Source organism: Cynocephalus volans, chromosome X (genome assembly GCF_027409185.1).
Source record: "Cynocephalus volans isolate mCynVol1 chromosome X, mCynVol1.pri, whole genome shotgun sequence".
NCBI classification, from domain to species: domain Eukaryota; kingdom Metazoa; phylum Chordata; class Mammalia; order Dermoptera; family Cynocephalidae; genus Cynocephalus; species Cynocephalus volans.
Genome location: NC_084478.1, coordinates 25,504,217 through 25,525,608, shown reverse-complemented (window position 1 = coordinate 25,525,608; position 21,392 = coordinate 25,504,217). Strand labels below are relative to the sequence as shown.

The following is a 21,392-nucleotide window of genomic DNA, read 5'->3' as shown; positions in this document are numbered from 1 at the left end:
ACCCAATTGAAGAGAGTCTGGAGGGTTTGGCTAAGGATTCAAACTTATTTATTTAGGCAGAATGGAGGAGTTGGAGGTTTGGGACTGGATAAGAATTTGTATGTCCATGATTCTCATATCAAAGATAGATTTTTTTCCCCTTAACTGGTTTAAAGGAGCAAATTACCTGAGATAAAGGGAAACACCTAAACAGAAGCAAGAAAGATTTAATTTGGATGGACAGAGCCATTTTTAGACAGAGGTCATAAAGGAACAGAATGCCTTTAAAGGAGGTTGCAAAACCATGAATATATTTTTATAAAAGTAATACAGACCTGTCTAGGGTGCTGTGAATATGTGTAATTCTTTTATAGCAGAGCAAAGGCTTGATCAGCATTCCTCAATCTCAAGTCTATTGTAAACCAACAGAATACTGAAAATCTCGAATAGAACCCATGGAGAAAGGTAAGGATGGGGAAGGATGGGTAAGTGAAGACAGAGCTGGGTATGGGAGAGAGAGTGCGGCAGTAAGAAGGTCTTCATCCCAGGGCTGGTCAAGTATTAATAAAATGCCCCTCCTGCCAGCTCGAGTCTTTGTTCTCTCCTGGCTCAGAACTTCATTCTGTCTTCTAATTCTTTTGTAAGCCAGTTTGGTTTTTCTCATTAGCTGCTCTGTCATGAGACCCACTTTTTTCTTCTTGATAGAAAAAGGAAAAGTAAATATGGTCATTGTTGATAGCTCTGGACTATGACTAAGGAGGTCTGGGTCCTAGTTTGAGTGATTTCCTCCATTTACTTCCCAATAAGGCTGTTGGAATGCACCCTGACCTTCAAATGCGCCTCTTTGGTAAAAAGAAGAGTGTGGTTTGACTTCAGTCTTTTATTTTAAAATTCCTGGATGCTGCAATGTGATAAGTGGAAAACCATTATCAGGCTATGAAATAACAAAGAATCTCTGATATTCTTTCCTGGCTAATTTTATCAAGTCTGGCAAAGAATATAACTGTAGAGGCAATAGAATGGCATGAGTTTACTGTTGATGATAAGGATTTAGGCCTCAGTGTTCCTCTGGACCCTAATCAACTTTTTCCATGGGGTTCCATCATCCCCAACCGTAGAGACCATTAGATATCCTACCCCTGGGTCACTCTGATGAGGCCTGGAGAGGGAAGCCTGGTGAGGCTGCTGGAGTCTCACCACATTTGAGGAAGGATGACCTCCTTGCCTGTCTGTCAAGATCTCAGAATCTAGGCAGGGACTTACGCTTCAAGGGTCCTCAAGGGTCCTAATGCAGACTGAAAGCTGCAGTAGATGTTTCGACTCAGGTGCCAACTGATTGGTAGTGACTGTGTGGATTCAGCAGAACACAATGCTGTTATCTATTGGGAATGTCTGCCTTAGGCTTGCAAGGGGGAAGAGCGGGTGCGTAGCCCAGGTATCTGCAGATCTGGACTGGACTAAGGGACGTGACTGATGAGAACACCCGAGCTGAACGTTACATTCCGCAGGGGATGAGGGTGAACTGCTATGGCGAACTGACTTCACACTTTGAAATGGGAACCTGTGCCGTGACAGCCTGCTTGGAGCCAGTGTCCAATACTGTGACAACTTCTATCACCTTAGGTCAGATTTTCTGTGGTCTTCTAAATTTTGCTATTTCAAGTAAAGAGGTTCTGAACTAAGCATTTCCTGCTTGAACTTACCTTCTCCTGAAGCCATATATCTATCATAGGCACTGGAGGTGTAAGCCCCAACCTAGAAACTTTGAAATATCCGTGGCTAAGTGTATGTGTGTATATGTGTGTGTATACACACACACATACATATATACATATATATTTAAGTTTTTTATTTTGAAATAATTTTAGACTTACAGAAAAGTTACAAAAATAGTAGAGAGTTCCCATTTACTCTTTACCCAGATTTTCCTAACGTTAACAGACTTATGTAGCCATAGTACATTTATCGAAACCAGGAAACTAACAATGATAAATACTATCCACTAATTTATTAACCGTATTTGAATTTTGCTAGTTTTCCCATTGATGTCCTTTGGCTTGTCCAGGATCCAATCCAGGATTGCACATTGCATTTAGTTATCAAATCTCCTTAGTCCCCTTCAATTTTTGATATTTCCTCAGTCTTCGTCTTTCATCACCTTGGCACTTTTGAAGGGTACTTGTCAATTATTTTATAGAATGTCCTTCAACTTGGGTTTGTTCGATGTTTTCTCATGATTAGATTGAAGTGACACATTTTTTGGCAAGAGTCCCACAGAAGTGTCATCTCAACTCATATCAGCAGGTTCATATACAGGTGTGCCCTATTATTGGCAATGTTAATATTGAGCACTGGGTTAAGATGGTGTTTGTCTGGCTTCTGCAGCTAAAGTTACTATTTTCTCTTTGTAATCAACAATTATTTTGTGGGGAGAAACTTTGAGACTATGCAAACATCCTGTTTCTCAACATACTTTCTCCCAACTAATTTTATCACCCGTTGATGATTATTGCCTGCAAAAATTATTACTGTGGATTCGGGTAATGGCAATCTTTTTCCCATCATTACTTCTATATTTATTAATTAGAATTCTTCCGTAAGGAAGAGCTGCCCCTTCCCCCATTTATCTATCTATCTATCAATTGATTTATTTATATCAGTACGTACTCATGGATATTTATCTTATTCTGTGTGTCATAATTCATTTTTTATTTTATTGCTCAAAGTATCCCAGATTTAGCCATTGGAAGCTCCTTCGAGTTGGCTTCTGTGCCCTTTTGACATGTCTACCTATTATTTTTTGAGCACTTTCTTACTTTCTGGCTTATCTTGTATTTTTCCTGATCCAGCCCTGGAATAAATCTTTTTTCCAAGGAACCCTTTTATTACAGAATGGTATTTAGAAACAAGATCTGGGTGCTAGATGTGTTCAGTGTTACCAGAGTGTCATTGCTTCTCAGGCCCTCTCAGATGACAGAGCTATGAAATGTATGTCTGTATAGTGATACACGCACATGCACACATATTTATTTTATATCTATCCATCTTCATATATATGTATGCATTTGTGAATATGTGCATAAACTTATATTGACACTTTAAATTCTAACGTAACACCCCTTGGTTCATTCCAGACCCCCGTCTTTTCCTTATTTGTACCTCCTTTCTCCAACAGTGAGAAACCTCACTGTCATTATCCACCATATGAATTTCTTTATTTGCTCAATCCTAGTACACATACAGTTTCAGAATTGCTAATTCATTCCCTTGTGAAAAATAAAGTTACTAATTAGAGCACAATTTTTTATACAATTCTTTCTGTGTTTAGCTTTACACTGTTACTCCTGGCAGGGTTGCTCCTAGAGGAGCTGCTGACTCAGGGATAGGGTCTCAGGCCTCCACATTACTGCAGAAGGAAGAGCTCCAGGTGATCAAGGAAACTGGCTTTTCCCACATTCAGATCGTCCACCTCTAGCTGGTATACCAGCCTGGACAATGGAGAGAACGGGACTCTCAGCTGGGAAGATTTCCAGCAGATTCCAGAATTTGCCATCAACCCACTGGAGGACCAGATCATCAGTGTTTTCTTTCCAAATGGGGAGGACCGGGTGAACTTCCATGGATTCATAAGAATCTGGGCTCATTTTGAACCCATTGACGATGATGAAAAGAGGAAAGATGTTAATGGATCAGAACCACTTAGCTGAAGCAACAAACTGCACTTTGATTTTCGACTATATGATTTGGGTAAACATGTCAAGAGCTCCCACAGTGAGCTGTTACAGGTGCTGTGCACGATGGCTGGAGTGAATATCTCAGATGAGCAACTGGGCATCATTGCAGAAAGGACCATCCAGGAGGCTGATGGGGATGGGGACAGTGCCATATCTTTCACAGGATTTGTTAAGGTTTTGGAGAAGGTGAGCAAGAACAGAAAATGAACATTCCAATTTATTGACCAAAGGGCTGAGACCAAACTGTTCCTTGCTCTCCAGTATTGAAGAACTGGACCTTGAGAGTCCTCCTGTTCACCAGCCCCACCTCCAGCCCATCATCCTCCTTCCCCCAAAACACCACTGCGGCTGCATGACAACCCCAGATGTGCTCTGTCAACACAAACTCGCGACTGGGATGAACAGGGTATTACAGAATGGCACACCCAGTCGATTTCTCTTAAGTATCCATGCACCGGTCTCCATTTCTAAGTATCAGCCCCCCATTCTGCTGCTGAATGCTACATGTCCATCCAGTCTGGGAAGGTGAGGGGGAGTCACACCAAGAGCCGGCCAGCCAAGCTCTTTCACCGGATGTCGGCTGTAGCCATGCTGCCTTCCCTCCCACAAACCTTCTGCATCTCCTTCAACCTTTCTCCATAAGTCCTTTGCTTCCTGCTTCTCTGTCACCCAACCTGCCCCTCACTTGACCTTTGTCTCCCTACTTTCTATTAACCCTCAAAATTCCCTCTGCTCTACATGGCACCCCAAGCTCTGCCTGTTAAATATGTTTCTGATTTGGCAAGATAGTTGTGTGGTCTGGCAGTTTTTATCTCCCTTCACTCAGAAATGGGCCTCCAGGATATTGTCTTCCCAGGAGCTTTTCAGGAACCCACAATTCTCTCAGAAGAATGTGATGGTCTCTTGGTCCCCTGCACTCCATTCTGACATCAGAGGGCTGTTTCCTGGAGATGCTCTTGTTGAAAGGTGAGAGGTGTAAAGCGCGGTGTTCTAGGTGGCTTGCCCAGGTCACTCTACTCTGGCCTCTGATTTGCCACATGCATACCTACATGGCTGCTCTTGTTAGTATAGTGTTGATTCTTCAGAAAATACTCAGATGCTTGTAGGTTTGCTTAGTCTGGGGGCACCGTCACTACCAGAATGGCTTCTCTGACAATATGCTTGGGGACTTTCTCATGGTTTTTTGAACAAGGAGGCTGGGCACCCTATAAAAGCCTCTCGTATTCACACCTCTGCATTGTAGTTTGTGCCTTGATGCTATGTGCCCTGGAATGCTTTTCACTTCACATCTCCAGGTAGAGAGATTACTGTTGAGGAAGTGCCTAATTACCCTGTCCAAGATTTAAAGATTGTCCTCAGTATCTTGAAGATTTTTACACTTGGCAAATGATTCCGCTGGAAGCTATAGACAGCTCCTAGTAGGGTAGGGGTCCAAAGCATCGAATGTGGCAGCATTAGCTGCCTGGTTACATTGGCTTCCTAGCTCCTCGTGTAGACCACTGCTAATCCCTTAGAACATGGAATCTGGCATTGGTGGCACAACCTGAGGAATGGCAGGCCTTTCAGGAAGCCAGAGCAGCTTCTTTGACAAAGTCAGCTTAGTTTCGACCTCATTGAATCAGGCTGTTGTCATTCTAACATCTGCTGTGTAAGCCTCTTCACTCATATGAGTATACAAGGGTACTTCAAAAAGTTCATGGAAAAATAGAATTAAAAGATGATACGAATCTTGCCGTGAACTTTTTGAGGTACCCTCATATCTGCCTCGGCTGACTTTCTCTGGACTCATTGCCAACTTGCTTGCTTGCATGCTTCCTTGCTTAGGAAGGAAAATGTACACAGAATTCTTTAGGGAGGGAATGGGTGAAGAATATCACTGTAAAAGGATGGGCAAGGGGTGCAGAACAGGGAAGTGGTCAGGTGGGATAACTCAAGTATAAATGAATGAGGAATTCTTTTTTCAAGTATCATTCTGACTTTGTGATCTACTGATGTAATACAGGAATTGTATAAAAGGGAATAATTGTCTGATAGGCACCTGTTAGGTACCTCCGAGGCTCCTTGACTTGCATATTTAAAGTTCCCAAGTTTATGTCTTTCCCCTTTTGCTGCATGGCACACCCGTTTCCACGCACCCCCTGTAGATAAACCAATATCATTAGTTTCCGGTTCATCCTTTCTGTGCAGTCAATTTTGCTATAATGCTTATTTTGAAAACTTGAGTTTGTTCCAGTGCAACTGATATTTTAGGAGAATGATTTGAGCATAACGTGAATTTCACATCTGCTTATGCACAATTTCATAGGCGAGAAACCCTAGGTGAATGCAGCAACTGCACCCAGCTGAATTGAGCTGTGAAAGAATACACAAAAGACACACAACTCAAATGTCTGCCAGCCACCTCAGTTCACCCCGTGTTTTAGGAGCCCGTCCACACCTGGTGTTACAACCTTCCCTCCAGTAACTCACAAGCTGCAGCCCTACCGACACCTACTTCCACAACCCAACTTCAGGACCTTTTCTAGGTAAAATGTCAATTATGTAGGACTTATGTATTTCTTAACCACTTAACATAAATAAACTGTGCTACTGTTTTTTATTAGGTTCCTATCTTTGTGTGTGTGTGTGTGTGTGTGTGTGTGTGTGTGCGTGAGAGAGAGAGAGAGAGAGAGATGGAAGAAATTTCTGAGTGTTGTGCCCCTAACTCTGTTTTCCCCAGAAGCCCTTTGGTTTCTATTGTGCAATTTTGCATAGTATGGAGATTCTTAGGGATGCATATGTTGTGTGATAGCAGAATTGACTCTAATTCTTATTAGAATGCAAATAAGCGGACACCGTGTATTTTCTGATATACTCTTCTTTCTAACATGAAGGGTAGCATACTATAGATGCCCTTTGGGGCTTTGCCTTTCTCACTTAAGAGGATGTCCCAGAAATCATTCTTTATTAGTTCATACAGACCTTCCTCATGCTTTCACAGCTGCACAGTGCACCATTGTGTGGATGTCCTGAAGTTTACTCCATCACTCTTCTGTGTATAGGCATTTTGGCGGTTTCCAATAGCATGTAATTGTAAACAGTGCTGCAATGCATACACTTTTTGTATTATTGGAGTGGGATTGCTGGGGCAAAGGGTAAGTGTGTATGTAGTTTTGTTAGGTATTACCAAATTCTCCTCCAGATAGGTTGGACCCAAGTTTGAATTTCCACCAGTAATATATGTATCCCCACAGTTTCACCAACAGAATATGTTGCCATATTGTTTAGCTTTTGCCAATCTAATGGGTGATAAATGGTATCTCAGTGTTGTTTGCATTTCTAATTAAGAGTAAGTTTGAACAATTTTTCTTAAGTTTAAGAAACATTTTTATATTTTTTCTGAATTGTCTGTTTACATCTTTTCCCCATTTTTAATTCCAGGTTTTTGCTCTTTTCTCTCCCTCAATTTTTAAGAGTTATTTATCCATTAGAGATATTAGCCCTTTTTCTGTTGCACATATTTTCTCTCAGTTTTTTGTTGTTGTTGTTTTCTTGTGACTTTGTTTATGGTGTTTAGGCACGCAAAAATATTTACTATTCAAATTTATCAAACTTTTCATTTTATTGCCTCTGTATTTTGAGTCAGAGTTAGAAAAGCCTTTTCCTAGACTAAGATCAAAAAATAATTTATCCATATATTCTTCTAGTACTTACATGGTTTTATTTTTTATGTTTAGGTCCCTGATCCATTTGGAGTTTATTCTTGTGTATGGTATGAGGTATGGACCTGATTAAACGGTTCTCAACCAGGGATGATTTTTTTCCCCTCAGGGAATATTTGGCAATGTCTGGAGACATTTAGGGTTGTCACAAGTTGGAGCAGGGGTGCCACTGGCATCTGGTGGGTAAAGGCTGAGCATGCTGCTAAACATTGCACAATGCTCAGGACGGCTCTCACAGCAAAGAATTATCTGGACCAAAATGTCAATAGTGCTAAGGTTGAGAAATTCTGGCTAAATTTTTTATTTTACCAAATGGCTACCCAGTTGTTCCAGCATCATCAAAAAACTCCGTCTTTTGCCTCAATGATTTGTGATGTCACCTTTATCTTATGTTGTCACATATACTCTGGTCTATTTCTGGACTCTGTATTCTACCCTACTGGTATATTTGTCTGTTCATGTGCCCATACCACACTGTTGTAATTATTGAGGCTTCAGACATATTTTAATATCTGGTAGGGCTAATCACCACTCTTAGGTTTCCTATTTCAGTGTTTTCCTGGCTATTCTTGTATGTCTCTTTTTCCATAAGAACTTTAGTATCGGAGGGCCTAAGTCCATTAAATAAGGCATATTGGTATTTTTATTGGGATTGTGTTAAATTTATAAATTAATTTAGAGAAAACTGACTTGTTTATAATGTTGAATCTTTCCATCCAAGAACAGGGGCTGTCTTTCCATTTGAGAAAGTCTAATTTTGTGTGCTTAGGAGTGCTTTAAAGTTTTTCTCATATCTGTTTTTCACATTTCTGGTAAATTAATTCCTAAGTTTTTAATCTTCTTTGTTATTGCTGTAAATGAGGTTTTCTTTAACATTAACTCTTCTAATTGGCTATGTGTAAATGAAGTGGATTGATTTTTGTATGTTTATATCCTGTTACCTTACTGAATTATTTTATTGCTTGAGATAGTTTTATCATTGATTCTTAAGGATTTTCCTGTTATACTATTATATCATCTTCAGATAGATATAGGTTTACTTCTTCATCAATTTTTATGCCTCCAATTGATTTATCTTGTCTAATTGCATTGATTAATACCTCTAGCATGATGCTAAATAGTAGGAGAGATGGTGAGCATTCTTGCTTTCTTCCTGATTTTAATGGAAATGCCTCTAGTGTTTCCCCATTAAGTAAGGTGCTGGCATTTGGACTAAGTATGTGTATTTTACCATGTTAATAAAGTATCACTCAATTCCTATTTCCCTGAGTCTTATTTAAGGCTTTTCCAGCATCCATGGAGATAATCATAGGTGTTTTTCCCCCTTAGATCTATTAATATGATACATGATACTAATAGACTTCCTAATATTGAACCAACCTTCCATTCCTGGAATAAATCCCATTTAGTCATGGTATATTAATTTCTTAGTGTGGTGTTGTATTCTGTTCGCCAATGTTTAATTTACTATTTTTGAATCAATAATCATGAGTGATATCGGTCTGTAGTTTTCTTTCTTGTTTTATGTGCTATCTTTTCTGGCTTCATAAAAGAAGTAGGAAAGTTTTACTTCATTGTCAATGCTCTGAAGCAATCTATTGAGCATTGGGAATATCTGGACTTTGAAGGTTTAGTAGAATTCCTCTGGGGAACCATCTGCGCCTGGTGCTGTTTAGTAACTTAATAACTTCTCCTGTTTCTTCTATGGAAATCAGTCTATTTAAGCTTATTAACTCTAATGGAGTCGATTTTGGCAATCTTTATTCTTCTAGGAAATTATCCATTTCATCTAGGTTTCAAATTTATTTACGTAGAGATCTGCAAAATAGTCTCTTACAATTTTTTAATTTCTTTGATTCAATGGCATTTCCCCTGTCATTGCTTATTTTGCTTATTTGTGCTTTCTCTCTCTTTTTCTTCATCGTGGTTTTTCAAACAACCAGGGTTTTAGTTATTAATTAAAGTCTACTGTTTTTCTGTTCTCTACCTCACTAATTTCTAGTTTTATCTTATTATTTCCTTCCTTGTACTTTCTTTTGCTTTAATTAGTTACTTTCTGGTTTTTTGAAAATTAATTGATTTTCATATTTTTGCTGATAAAAATGATTAGTGCTGTACATTTTCCTGATTAGTGCTTTAAGGTATTCTATAGAGTATGTTATATAGTGTTTTTGTTGTCATTATTTTTAACAAATTCTGTAATTTAAGTCTGTATTTTTCCTTCCACCTAAAAATTATTTAATAGAAGTGTTTAAAATTTTCAGGTGGAGGGCCGGCCCCGTGGCGCACTCAGGAGAGTGCAGCGCTTGGGAGCGCAGTGGCACTCCCACCGCAGGTTCGGATCCTATATAGGAATGGCCGGTGCGCTCATTGGCTGAGCGCGGTGCGGGCGACACCAAGCTGAGGGTTGCGATCCCCTTACCAGTCACAAAAAAAAAAAAAAAAAAAAAAAAAAATTTCAGGTGGAAAGAACTTTTTGTTTTTTGTTTTTGTTAGTAATCCCTAGTTTTATTGCATTGTGATCAGAAAGTGCTGTTTGTAATATTTCTAATTTATGGAACTTATTGATATTTTTGTGATCTAATTTATAATCAATTTTTGTGAATTTTTGTTCAATGGGTTCATTAGAAGGTGTATTCCCTACTATTGGGGCTTAGAGTTCTATTGACAATGTTGTTTAGGTCTTCTCTCTCCTTACTTACTTGTGTCTACTTGATCTGTCTTGTATTGATAGTGATGTATTAAAGTCTCCTGTTACTAGTGTGTTTCTATCTTTATCTACTTGTATCTCCAGCAGTTTTTGCTTCTAAAGGTAGTTGCTGTGTTATTTGTTGCATAAATATTCATGGATGTTATATTTTATGTGTGAATTTTGGCTTTTAGCATTAAAAGTGCCCTTCTTGGTCAAATGTAATGCTCTTTGGCTTGAATTTTACTTTGTCTGATATTAGGATTGCTATCATTGCTTTTTTAGTGTTTCTATTTGCCTTTGTCCATCCCTTTACATAGTGTTTCTGAAATCACTTTGTTTTAGGTGTGTCTTGTATATACAGCATATAGTTGGGTCTTGCTCCATGACCCAGATTGAAAGTTTTTTCTTTTAATAGGCAAGTTAAGTTCACTCACACTTTCACTTTATTGATATGAATGAACTCTAATATATTTTATAATTATGTGTATTTTGTTATATGTTATTTGTCTTTCTCCATAAAATATGCTTTTTTGCTCTTTAACTTTATAAAACCTTTTTTGATGTTTAGGAAGATTTGTATTTTTTTTCTAGTAGTCATCTTTGTACTTATACCATTTTAATGTCCTTTGTTCCCTGTTTATTATTTGAGCTTTTACTATCTGCTTTATCAGTTCTTTCTGGCATCCTTTAACACTCACCTATTGCCTAGATAATAATCAATGAGCTTATTCTATTTTCCTCTTTATCTCTCCCTTCTCTCATTTTTTAGTTGCATCATTTCTCTGTTGTCACAATAGCTAACATCTGTTCATTAGTTTTCTATTCATCCCCACCATAGTTTTAGTTTTAGATCTATATTTGCATTTATTAAAATGTACACTATCCATTCTTTTGCTGACATTTCCCCAGTTATCCTTTGGTTGGATGAAGCTTGTCCTCTGGTAGATTTCCCACAAAGGACCGGTGGGTGCAAAATTCTCTAAGTTCCTGTATGTTGAAAACTATTTTTCCATAGCCTTGATACTTGAAGAACAGCTTGGCTGGATATAAAATCTTTGCTCCATGCATTCTTTCATTGATTTTTTGCAATCACTCTATGTGGATGTGCTGATCTATTTCTTATTCATTTTTGTTGCATTGGTTTGTTTCACAAAATCTCTAGTTTAATGGCACCATCTTCTGTTGGTATATTAAAGTCTAGATATTTTAGTGCGTTTGTTTGTTTTGACACTAGGACAGGAGTTGTGTGTCCTCCAGTTTTGGGTTTTCTTTTGTCATGAGGGGTCCTAGAATTTCCACTTTTGCTTCTTTTCTCTTTCGCCCTAATTGACAAATGGCATATCTCCCTTCCTTTTGGTTTTTTGTCTCCCACAGAAATTTTGCAAATAAAAGACTGCAAAGTATACATACTTTTAAGCCCTTTTCCTGTAGTTTGTGTCTATCTGGACAATTTTTTAGTACTTTAAACTTAGGGTAGACTAAATTTTTCTGGTGGTGGTTTTAGATGAACCTTAGGATCCATTGCTGGTTCCCCTCTTTCTTGCAGTTTTTCTGAATCTGCCTGCCTCCACCTTGTAACAAGGGGAAACATGCTGAGACATGGTGTTTTTACTCTTTTTACTTAACAGTTAATTTGATGTTTGGGCATCTCTGTCCTCAAGTTATGCTGGTAGTGTTTTTTGTGTGTAGCTTTATTTTTCTCTTCTTGTTGTTCTGTATCATTTTTAGAGTAAATATTGGGATAGGGCCCTAGGGTATCACCATGTTCTTCAGCTACCTGGAAGTCTCAGTATACATTTTGATTCACAAAAAGCAAATCTACTCAACTGCCTCAAACAAGCAGCTTTCCAGCCATAGACACTGTAAATCTAAGAGTTTCTGAGCACATGAAAGTTTTGCTTCTTGCCAACAAAGGCTGCATGGGCCACCTCTAGTGGTTGGTACCAAGAGTAAAAACGCATAGTTGGATTTGCAGGGAACAGGCTACCTATATTCCGGCTCTGGCAAAGGGTCCTTATTTTGATACCCATTTGCCATTCCCAGTTTGACCACAGCCTAGACAAGGAAGGAAAATTCCCCAGGAATTCTACCTGAATTGCAAATGAGTTTTAGTAACTGGGTTTTTGTGTAGTACAGAAACATACCCTACTGAGGCACCTTTTCTCTCCTTACCTTCCCTTAAATAATCAGTCTCCTGCCACTTAACAAGTTCATGTGCAGCCACGAGTTCAGTCACGTGGACGGAAGTTGATCCCTGGCAAGTTCTCTTTAATGTTGCCCTTGGGCACATTTTTACTACAAACTTTTTACATTTGGCTACCAGCCAGGCCCAAATCACTCTTTAGGTCCTTTACCAGTCTAAAGCTGTGTTTGTTTCCTGTGGCGTATTAGAGAAAAGGTTGAGATGCTATGTGAAAATGTGGATTTGGAGAAGTTTGTTTCAATCTCTTCTCTGCAAGCCCAGATGCCCAGTAGCCTCATGTCCCAAAGAAATGATCTAAAATCAATTTCCTAAAGGACATATATCCGGTAGGGATGATCTCTTTTAATAGGAGACAAATACATAGTCTCTGGCTATAGACTATCAGAATCCAGTAGCAGGATGGAAGAGAAGCTGTCTTTTTAGGAGGCTTTTCCCTGAAATCACCTCCTCTGCAACCTTTGATCTGGGAGACTCCTAGGTGGGCTTTAATTAGAGACACCCTTTGAATTTTCAGCTAACAGACTGTTTTAAGCTTAATTGGCTGGTCCAGTTTTCTGCGGGTTCCCCTTGGAGAATTTTGGTGTAAATTAAATGTCAAGAAATCAAACATCCCCTCTTCTCACTTGTAGGAGCTATGAGGTTACTCTGGAGCCATCACCGGAGATTACCAGATAGATGACACCATGTCTCTTGAAAATGTAAAATATCCCATGGCACCCTTAGAGTTCACCGCAGCACCCTAGGACACCTCAGCACAAAATTTGGGAACCATAGATATACAGCCATCTAGCCTCTTTTCCTATGCGTGTGTGTATATATGCACATACATATACACTGATAGATATTTTTGGAGAGAGATCATGCTACATATACTTTTACTAACTGTTTAAAAATACTGATAATAAAACATATAAATTTTTCCATGTCATTAAATATTCTTCTATAACACTATTTTTGATATTGTATCCCATCTTATAGATATATCAGGATTCATAAACTAATCCCCTATTGTTGGACATTTACAATATTTGTATTTTTCCTGTTGTAAATAGTGTTTTGATAAACATCCTAGTGAATAAATCTTTGCATATACTGATTATTGCCTTGGTGTAAATTCCTAGATGTAGAATTGCTGGATCAAAGGGTCTGAATATTTAGAGTTTCTCCCTTTAGAAAGGGTGTAACAATTTATACTTTCTCCAGTCTTGTATGTGAGTATATGTTATAGGCTTTTTATTTGATGGTAAGAGTTTTATTCTAAGTGATTAGGAATATAGATTCAGATATTCAGATATTTTAGGCCCTGTGCTGGGTACTTTCGCACACACACAATTTAATCTTATTTATATAACATCATATTAAGTCTTTATAACAACCTTGTAAAGTTGAAATTATCATCTCCATTCTACACATAAAGAAACTGGGAGTCAGAAAGATACAATAACTTTTTTCCAAATCACACAACCAAGAAGTTGTAGACCTATGATCTTATCACTATATCACAGATACCTAAGGGACTTGACTGGCTAATGATAATAATAATAATGTCTAATATTTATGGAGTGCTTACTATGCCCCAGGTGCTGTTTACATGTTAACACATTTAATCCTCATGCCAAACCTATAAGGTGCTATCTACTCTTATCCCCGGGACACTGAAATGATTAACTTGTCCAGTATCGCACAGCTAATAAGTGGTAAAACTGGTATTAAAATCCAGGTAGTGTGGCTTCACAGTCCATGCCGTTAAAGACCAAAGAACAGTATAATAGCCTGTAGAGTTGTGGAAGACTGTATGTCAGAATCTTATTATAAATGCTTTTTTAAAAGAAGAAAAAAAGTGCCTTAACTATTTTTATAGATGAAAGAAGGAAAGTTGCTGCCTAAGAAAATGTCTATCTAGCCATTCTCTGTCTAAGAAAATGTCTATCTAGCAATTTGGCTGTAAATTTCCTGACCCTATGCCTGCAGCCTTTTCTCTTTCAGAAATATACAGCCTTGTAAGCTTAATGCATGAAACCGTGTTCTGTCCACATCTGAGGGATAGAACTTGAATGGAAAACCTTCTCATAAACTTGGTGACCCATACTCAATTGAACAAATAAAACAGTTAAAATTTCTTCAAGTTACCTAGAAATACTAAGTATTATCATTTGAGATGGACAAATTTTCTGAAGTTTACCTAAGTGTAATCTGAGTCTTCTCTTATTAATATTTGTTGAGTAAATGAAGTACACTCATTCCTATTCATTTTTTAAGCCTTTTCTCATAGTCTTATTTTGGTATTTAGACATTATTAAAACTTATGCAGATTATGACAAAGGATTATATTTTTATGTTGTTTCAGTAAACACTCAAAATTCTCTCTCACCTCCCCTCCAAGAAAACCAACTTAATGAACCGCAAAACATGTTATAATGAATGGGAAAAAATATTTTTAGCATTTTTATGCTGAAATTGCCTCATTAAAAGCAAATGCTTCAGCAAGCAGATTTCAGCTTAATAAGAACTTCTGTTGGGTAGGGGCCTTCATGACAAATCACTAGCATGTGTAACTGCTCTAGCTGAGAACTAGAAAGCCAAGAGAGGATCTTACCTCCCTCTCTTATCATTGGGCTGCACTGCAGCAATGTAGTGAGTGCCACATGGCACTCAGTGTGCACTTGATGGGCACCGAAGGACATGATGCCTACTGTCCAGCTGCAAATGGGAAAAATGTTTATATACTGTCTGATATCACTCAAGGTCTCATCTGAATATGTTATATCACGTGAATTCATTTAGATGAAGTCTGTTTTCAGCTTGGTGTTTGGCATCACATGACACGAATATTTTGCATCTATTTTGCATAGTGTAAAAGCCATGAGGGTGCGGGGTTTAGAGTCATACATACAAATGTAATTTTAATAGAAACCTCAACTTGTGCCCACGCTGTTGTAACTTCTTTAGACTTGGACCTCAAACCAGAATGACAAGAGGGCAGGAGTGCAAACAGTGGGGCAGGCAGTGTGGACTGATTTGGCCACAAAAGCCATAGTCCTTTACTACAATGATGCCCTACTCAGAGGCACAAAGTGCTCAAATGTCCTCCACTGAGGTTCCAGGAGACACCCCTGGACTGATGTGTTTGCAGTGGCTGCCAACCGAGTTTGCAGGTGTTCTGAGCCCAGCTCAGGTTCATCATCTGTGATCCACACTTGGGGGCTCAGGCTGAATTACAGCCATGTCCACCTGGGCAAGGCTGAGATCACCAGCAGTGATGATATCACCGTGATAATAAGTTACCCTGGAGAAGTAGCCTCCTTTATGGAATAAGAAGACATGAAATGATGGCATGATTCGTCTTCAAATGGCAATTTTTCACATCGCTTCAATTCTTTCCCAGCTCACTCCACTGAGTCAGCCATGCTATTGCTTGACTGGTAATAATAGTAGCGGCAGCTGTGGTGAGCATTTGAGGTCTTACTGTGTCAGTCAGCTGCTCTGCTAAGCTCCTTACACGTATTATCTCATTTAATCCTCAAGCCCTATAAACTAGATTCGTTAATGTCCCCATATCACAGATGAGGGATCTGAGGGCAAAGAAGGTGAGTACCCTACCCTAAATCCTACAGCTCGGAAGTCAGAACTGGGATTGGAAGTAAATCTTTCTGATTTTAGAGTCCTTAACTATTACTGCTTTACTGCATTGTGCAACCAGTTCACTAAAAATACATCTGCATCCCTACTCTATTCAATAAAAAGAGGCCTTCCTTTTAGGAATGAAAGGGGAAAACTTAATTCATTTGTTTCCAAATGCCCATGATTTGGTCTCTCAGCTAGCCCAGGCTCCCTTAATGTGAGGGGAAATAGACCTCCAAAACAAACTCATGGTTCCCACTGGGCAAGCACAGGGTTGCCAGTGGTCACCAAGCTTACCGTTAGGAAGTGGCGGTCCTTCACCTCGCGCCTCCTCTGGCTGTGAGCTGGCGGGTAGGCAGGCAGTGGAGGAGCAGCTATGGGAAGGGGGCCAGTGGCTCTCTGCTCTCGGCGATCGCTCCGGCTCCGGTGTTCTGATGGGGGCAGAAAAAGTAGTGATATTGAAATATACTTGGCATTTTCCATTTCGCTTTCTCTTTCCCACTTGGGAGTATTAGCAAATGGCTGTAAAAAAAAAAAAACTACAGTGAGTTTTCGTTAATCTAGCTAATTTCTGTACCAAATCAGATGTTCAGAATGGTTCCTAACTACACTTCCACTTACTATTGCCATGACGATGGATACATACATTTCAGTGGGGCCATCTCATAATCTATGTATGAGATGGCCCACTTCTGAGTTCCGTGTGCCTCATTTCAAAACAGCATGAGCAAAAAAGAAAAGAAAAAAAGTTGAGAACAATGGGGGAAGATTTGCTGCCACCAGTGCTGGAGTGGAAAGTAGGCACAGACATGCCACACACCAGAGCTGCCGGGCCACCCACAGGGTGCTGGTGCCAGCTCACTGTGGCTCAGTGTGATTGCTACGTCTTCGGGAATTTGTGTGACCCAGTTTTTCAACTGTTCATACCTGGAAATAGGCCATGGTGGGAGTATTTACATCACAAAAATTGGCAAGTGCTACACATCAGGGCTTTATCTATTTATGTTATTATATTTTTTTCTGGAAAGCTGGGTGACGGGCATGCCACTACAGCCGTCTAAGCCCTGTCACCCACAGCACTCAGAGGGCTCTGAAATCCTGGGCTCCCAGAGAAAGTAAAGCAACCCCATGACAACATTGCTCTGATTTAGGAATAAAGCTACCACTTGGAAAAGCCAAGAAATATCTATGTGCAGGATGAAGTAGTCCTGACTTCATAACAAGAATCAGTGAGCCAGAGAAGCTTGGCAAAAGCTCTTATGTGCACTATTTCAACAACCCCACGAAGCAGCCATTCATGCTGTCCCTCTTTTGCAGATGCTGGATCAGGCTCAGGGAGGGTAAGTCACTGCCAAGTTATCGGTAGTACAGACTTGGCTCCAGTGTCCTTGCTCTTGACCACTACTTGATCTACAGGCGATGTAAGGTCCTGACACATCTCACTCATCTGCTTGGGTTTGATAATACTTGATAATAATTATATTTTATTGCATTCCAATTCTTTGAACATTGATAACATAGAATATAGAATATTTGGCAACTCATAAGACACTACTTACTTTCCTTACTGGTGCTAGAAAACAGTTCACTACACTGACCTTTTCAGGTGACATCAGGTGCCCTTTCTCCAAAGCCCTGAAATACCCATTTCTATCCTTGCGTTAATAAAAATATTGATCTCTCTGTCTGTTGGCCTGTTCCACTAGAAGTTGGCCCCTGGAGGACAGAGACGGTATTTTATTCAGCTTTTGACCCCAGTGCCCGCAGTGCCTGTGACATAGTTGGTTTTCAATAAATATTTGTTGAGTGACTGAAAGAGCGAGTTAATGCTTTCCTTAAAGGCTAGTCCTTTAAAATGAGAACACCTTCCACAGCACGCTGTTTCGAGTGGGCCATGCTGTTAGCGCCCTCACGGCTTGGTGCTTGCCCAGCCCCATTGCTTGCTCTTGACTGGCCCCCAATGCTGGCCCCGTTCTCCTCTGCTTTACTCCACGTGCTGCCCCCTAAACTAGGAACTGAGCACTCGGAGCTTTCTGAGTTCTATCCAGGTCTGATCTGGCTGTCTAGGGGCCTTGCTGCTGAACTGCCACCAGACTTAGTGTCTGTGTCAGGAAAATGTGACAGTATTCCTCATCTTCCTTTACTCGGGATTCTTTCCATAGATGGTAGCTGCCATTCACAACCAGAGAAAAGTCCTCAAAACCACACAGGTAGTCTTTGCTAAAGTGACTCCAAAGTCAAGGTTTACCAGGAAGGCTTTTGGAGATAAATATCTTCCTTGTTAAAGTGCCCCCCTCATTTTTCTCTGCAAGCAAACAGCAGGCTTTTCCAAGTGAGTGGCACAGGAGAAGCTTTGACATTCTTCAATTCATGGAGAAGAGTAGAATACAGGCGTTACTGGTTAGGAAGACATGGAAGGAGGGGAGGAGATGGAAGGGAGATATCAGCTCAATTTCCCACCCCATTGCTCCCTTCCCACACTATCTAAAATATATCTCTTTCTTTGCCCTGGGCTGGGAGGAGGCAGGCTACATTAATGGCTCCCTAATAATATTCTTATCTGATGGAAAAGTAGAGAGAACATTGGTCTACTAGAGCCTGGAACTGCAGTAGAATCTTGGCCCTTATTGCCTTAGACCAGTGAGACTTCAGCCCCAGCCTGAAACTTGAAAGGAAAGGAAATACAAAATATAATTATCTTTTCATGGTCACTTATTAATCTCTCTCTTCCTGTTTTATGAACATTAACAATGTCATCACTTAAAGCCATTACTGGCTCTGAGCATTGAAGATTGCTAAGAAAAGGTAAAGAGCACACCAAAAACACCATTTCCACGCAGGTAGCCCACCATAGCCACTGCAATTGCCATGGCTGTTGCAAAAGTGGCTAGTCTCTATAGCAGCAGTCACAGCCACTGTACAGATGGCACGCCAGACTCTCAACTGCAATGACACAAGGAGAGGCACCAGCAGAGAGAAAAAAAAAAGCAAAAAAAGAAGAGTTCTTCTCTCTCCAGAAAGCACACTCCAGAGGAATAGAAGCAGCATCTGATTTACAATAATAGGGGAGGACTTGATCACACCTTTCTCAGTACTGGACAGATCATCTAGGCAACAAACCAACAGAGGAACAGTGAATCTATCAGACGCAGAGAACAAATCTATGATTACTAGAAGGGGGAGGGGGAGGGAAAGGAGGTGGGGAAAGATTGGATAAGGGGCATAAAGAATAAGTATGATTTGTAACAATGAATATGCTAACAAACAATAAATTTTTAAAATAGGAATCAGATTCTAGATAACGTGAAATCCATTTAGATGTTCCTTCCTCCAGGAAGCCTTCCCTGAAGCTCCATGGCATGATTCGATACCTTTCTTCTCCGCCTGCATATCACCGTATTGAAGTTACCTGGTTACTTGTCTGTCTCCCTCACAAGACCAGGAATTCCACGTGGACAGGAACCATACTTTATTGCTCTTTGAATCCTAAGTTCTAGCACAGTGCCTTGCCTTCAGTAAAGCTTGTCAAGAGGTTTTCTATTAAGTAGATCTTGAAAGTAACCAATTTCTCACCTCCACTCTCTCAGTCCCCCAGTTCCCTCCTTAGAGCCTCATCTCCAAAAGGAGCACCGAGCCGCTGCCACCACAGCCTCACTTGCCTGTGCTTCATTATCCACACCCTGCTGGTGGAAGCCAGGCTGTTCCAGCCATCCAAAGAGAGAACCTGCAGGGATGCTCGCTGCTGAGCAAGGCAGCTATCTGCTAGGTCAGTATTAGTCAAGGCCACCAGATGGCACAAGTGGATTATGCTCCTGAATACACTGCTAAGCCACTGTGTTTCTTGGACAAGGTTTTAAAAAAAAGTCATTTTCTAATTTTAATTCTACACTGCATGTTTTTAATTCTATGATGCCCATAATTCTTGTTTATGGCTCTCTGCAGTGGTATTAAAACTACTACACCCAAGATTTGCTATTGAGCCAACCACAAAACAAGCCAGTCTGTGGAGGGTAAGACGCAGCTCCAGAGTCTTCCTTCCAAACCCCAGGAGGCCCCACATCCTTCTCTCACCCCCCAGGAGGAAGTTCAGAGAAAACTGATACTGGCACTTTCTGTTCTTCAGTGCTGCCATTAAACCCAAACCTGACAAAGCAGTGAAATGTGGTAGCTTATGAGCAGCTCAGTATTATCTGGTTCAGTCTGTAAAAATCTAATCAGGGGTGACTCATTAATAATAACAGAGGGATAAAAATAATTATGTCTAAAGAGCTAATGTTACTCAAGCTGTCTAATGATGGGATCTGAGAAAGTATTTGGTGAGAACAGTCAGATTCCTCTGTGGTCCTCCTGTGCCCTCAATGCTCAACCAGTTTTCTGCAGAATTTGATTCAGTTCCACATTCACTGAGGACCTACTGTACGTCAGGTTCATGCTAAGGACTTTGAATAAAATAAATGAAGAAGATATCCTCCCTGCCCTTGAGCTGCTCATGGATTGATGGTGGAAGACAGACACATCGTGGTTAGTTATGATATAAGGTGACAAGTGACACAATGGGAAGATACACAGGGTGTTATGGGAAGGGTGCCTAATGCAGGCTGCAGAGGAATGGCAAGAGTGGCAAGGAAGATTTCCAGAAGGTGGCTTGCACTAAAATTTGTTAAAGAAGAACTTTGTAGCCAACCATAAAATCGAAGTGGATAATAAGTGTGCCAGAGATCACTTGTCACAGTATTTGCCACTAAAAACCAAGGGAAATTTTTAGAAACTATTGCTTTGGAGAAATTAGTAGGTTAGCGCTTTCATTAAAAGGAAAAAAGATGAGGATAGGGAAAAGGCAGAAGTCATGCAAACGTGGAAGAAAATGAGATGAAAATATTTATCATTATTGTGTTTCTCCATCTTGATAGTGACATTATTTTATTTGCATTATAATACTTTCACAAAATACCATTCCTTAAAAGAGTGTAGGAAATTTGGAGCAAAGACATTGAATGTGTAGACACCACCTGTCTCCATAGCAAGAATCTAAAGGCCAAAAAAAGCTGGCACGCCAACTTCTGATACCTAATGAGGTGGGCTCTAAAAGGACAATGCTAGTTCTTAATCCCCTTGCCCTAATTATAATGTGTTTAAGGCACTGAAAGGTAACCAGTGTAAGAAGAGGCTATATTTCTACCTTGCCTGCTATGTGCCTATCTCTGGCTTTCTCAGGACTGGGAGGGAAATGTAAAGGTAAACATTCATTTCTGTGGGAAATAAATATATGATGTGTGTATGATGAGGAGGAAAAGAGATCAGGCTGATGGTTCAGGGACCTGGGTGCGGGCCGTAGAACAGTACCCGACCTGCTGTGTGTGGCCCTGAGCAAGCTTCCTCACCTCTCTAGGCACCCACGTGCCCCCTGTAGAATGGGGGCATTGGACCAGATCACTGGTTCTCACCAGAAGCAAAAGAGCCCT

At 40.1% G+C, this 21,392-nt stretch overlaps 1 protein-coding gene, 1 long non-coding RNA gene and 1 pseudogene across 3 annotated transcripts in view; 2 read left to right on the top strand and 1 right to left on the bottom strand.

The window, feature by feature from the left end:
- NHS (NHS actin remodeling regulator) overlaps nucleotides 1–21,392 on the bottom strand; it is a 326,747-nt gene that overhangs the window by 20,061 nt on the left and 285,294 nt on the right. For both annotated transcript variants that reach the window (XM_063084200.1, XM_063084202.1), the window contains exon 3: nucleotides 16,228–16,361. In XM_063084200.1, coding sequence (XP_062940270.1) covers nucleotides 16,228–16,361 — 134 coding nt within the window. The remainder of the gene's footprint in view (nucleotides 1–16,227; nucleotides 16,362–21,392) is intronic.
- Nucleotides 1–21,392, top strand: part of LOC134367444 (uncharacterized) — a 93,772-nt gene that overhangs the window by 24,447 nt on the left and 47,933 nt on the right. The gene's annotated exons all lie outside the window — the stretch shown is intronic.
- On the top strand, nucleotides 451–4,355 carry LOC134367031 (calcineurin B homologous protein 1-like; annotated as a pseudogene).